Genomic DNA, 2,535 nt, shown 5'->3' on the forward strand with positions numbered 1-2,535 from the left:
TTGAATTTTATTTTCTACATCTTGTACAATTTTTATCGAGTGGTGAAGACTAAGCCCAAATGTTTCTAACTGAGTTATAGAATCACTCAATGTTCCAAAATTAGAGTAAATGTATATCAAGTCACTTTTTAAATCACCATCGTCCATGAGATCTTGAGCTTTCTCAATCGATGTAGCGTCTTCTCTATTTAAACCAAGTATTATTTCTTTTAAAGTTTCGAAGTGTTCACAATAATAATTTGCGGCACTTAGCCACGTCCCCCATCTAGTTAATACAGGCTGTGGCGGTAAAGAAATATTCGGTGCCTTTTCTCGAAAAAATTGAATACGGGCAGGACACTTTAAAAAAAATTTTTTTACGTTAGATATTAATTGATCAACTTTAGGAAAATATTTACGAACTTCTTCTGCAACCCTATGTAATCCGTGAGCTAAACAGTTGACATGTTCCATTTTAGAGTACATTATTTTTATGCCTTTACCAGTCTTTACCATATATGGCGCTGCATCGCTCAAAAACAGCAAAATATTGTCATATTTAATCCCTTGAGGCCACAAAAGATGAAGTTCTTTATCCAATAATTTAGCAATGCTGATATGATTAGCTTTTTCCAGTTCTTCTGTGTGAAGTGAAAATATTTTTCCTATTTCTAACGTACCGATAATTACATTCGCGATATACCGGCCTTCCACATCTGTGGTTTCGTCGATAGAAATCCAAAGTTTTTGATTTTCACAATACTTTTTTATATTGTTCATTGTTTCTTCGTAACATTGGGCAACATACGATTTTCTCAATGTTGATTCGACGGGAATACTCTTGCTTGTATATTTTTCCAAAAAATTACGAAAACCATCGTTGGATAATTTATTCAACGGAATATTAGCCGATAAAAGGGCTTGACACAAATCATTAAATGTACATTTTCTAGATGGTTGTGTCAGTAAACTTTGATTTTTTGAATTTTTTGAGGCATGAAAACATTCTTTCTGGTGTGGCCGTTGACACCGGAAGTGTGCAAAATATTTGTAATAAAACAAACAAATTAGGAAATAATTCATTATTACATAACTTGATAGCATCAAGTCCTGTTTTTGGAGATTTTCCTAAGCGTAAAAGTTTTGTATGCCATAAACTCAATTCTGCTTTTACAGTTTGAATATCAGTAGGAAGGTAAAGATGTACTAAATCATCAAAACCCTCAGAATCATAATCATTCGAAAATAAACATTGAAAACCTTGAAAAGTTATTGTTAAATATAATTAAACTTAATTTACAATAAATGTGTTAATTTTGTAAATAACTTAAAATTATATGTTTTATTTTCATTTTTAAAATAGTGTTATTCAAGTATTCAACTATTATTTATCAAAATATAAAACAAACCTCCAAAAATTCTACGATGTGCCAAAAACCTATCCTCCAATTGGTTTATAAAGAAGTCAATATAAGGGAGACATATAGATACTCGGAAATATTGCTCAGGATCGGGTGTAGAACCATCATCTGTTATATTTGGATTATCTCTGTATATCTGTCTCTTATTAATCCGTTTAATTTTAATATGAAAATCCAAGAATTCAGCCATTTCCTAATCAAATATTGAAATATAAATGTTTTATTGCAGTTAAAATTGTACACTTCCATATTTAACTAAAAATATTTAAGTCTCAATCAAAGATCATATATTGCTTACCTGTGCTTTTTTGAACATTTTATTAAATTCTGTACTAATATTAGTTCTTAAGTTTTTAAGTACGGTAACATTATCACCTGCAAGATCTATAGCTTCCTTTAAATCAATGCCTTTACTTTGTAGTAATTTACATAATGGTAAACCATAAGAAAATAATACCTAAAATCAATATATTTTAAAATAATTTATAAAAATAAAATGTAACATAATATTTTAAAGATTCTATAATTACATTTACAATTTGAAGTGATACCAAAAATTCAGAATCAAGCGCTCTAATTAAAATAGAAGCATCAATTGCAGCAGTATCTTTCCAACTAGAAATGTCTTCTAAGGATATCACTACAAAGTTAAAAAGTTCTATAAAATCATTTACAGCTTCATATCTCTGAACCCATCTTGTTGCGCATAAACGCTTTAAGCTTTTTACATTTGGGTCTAGATCACTTTCTTTAATTTTATTTAAAAGCACATTTTGGCGTTTAGGAGAGTTAAAAAAGCTATACATTTTTTCTATAATGTCCAAGTAATTTCTAATAGGCTGAATATTACTAGCTTTAGATACTGCTAAATTGAGGCTATGAGCAGTTTTAGGTCGCATAAATAAATCTTATTTGAATATTAACAAAATTTCTCAGGTTTGACTCAATTTTATTGGTGGTCATTTTAGGATTCCTAATAAAGTAGGTATTAAACATCTAAGTATTTATATTTTTATTGAATCGATACAAATAATAACGAAGATTTTTTTAACAAAATATAACGAAAATACGTTTTAAATAATTTTTTAAACCCTTTAAGTGTTAAAGAAAAAATAATGTACCTGCTTTTAATAGT

General features: G+C 28.7%; 1 protein-coding gene across 1 annotated transcript; it reads right to left on the bottom strand.

The window, feature by feature from the left end:
- Window positions 1–928: 928 nt before the first annotated feature.
- On the bottom strand, window positions 929–2,299 carry LOC112688259 (52 kDa repressor of the inhibitor of the protein kinase-like). The gene is made up of 4 exons (XM_025561364.1): window positions 1,931–2,299; window positions 1,699–1,857; window positions 1,389–1,593; window positions 929–1,239 (listed from the first exon to the last, which is right to left on the bottom strand). Exons 1-4 carry the CDS (start codon window positions 2,297–2,299, stop codon window positions 929–931), a joined length of 1,044 nt encoding a protein of 347 aa, XP_025417149.1.
- Window positions 2,300–2,535: the final 236 nt, after the last annotated feature.

The sequence above is a fragment of the Sipha flava genome, unplaced genomic scaffold (genome assembly GCF_003268045.1).
Source record: "Sipha flava isolate LNK unplaced genomic scaffold, YSA_version1 382_pilon_pilon, whole genome shotgun sequence".
Taxonomy (NCBI): domain Eukaryota; kingdom Metazoa; phylum Arthropoda; class Insecta; order Hemiptera; family Aphididae; genus Sipha; species Sipha flava.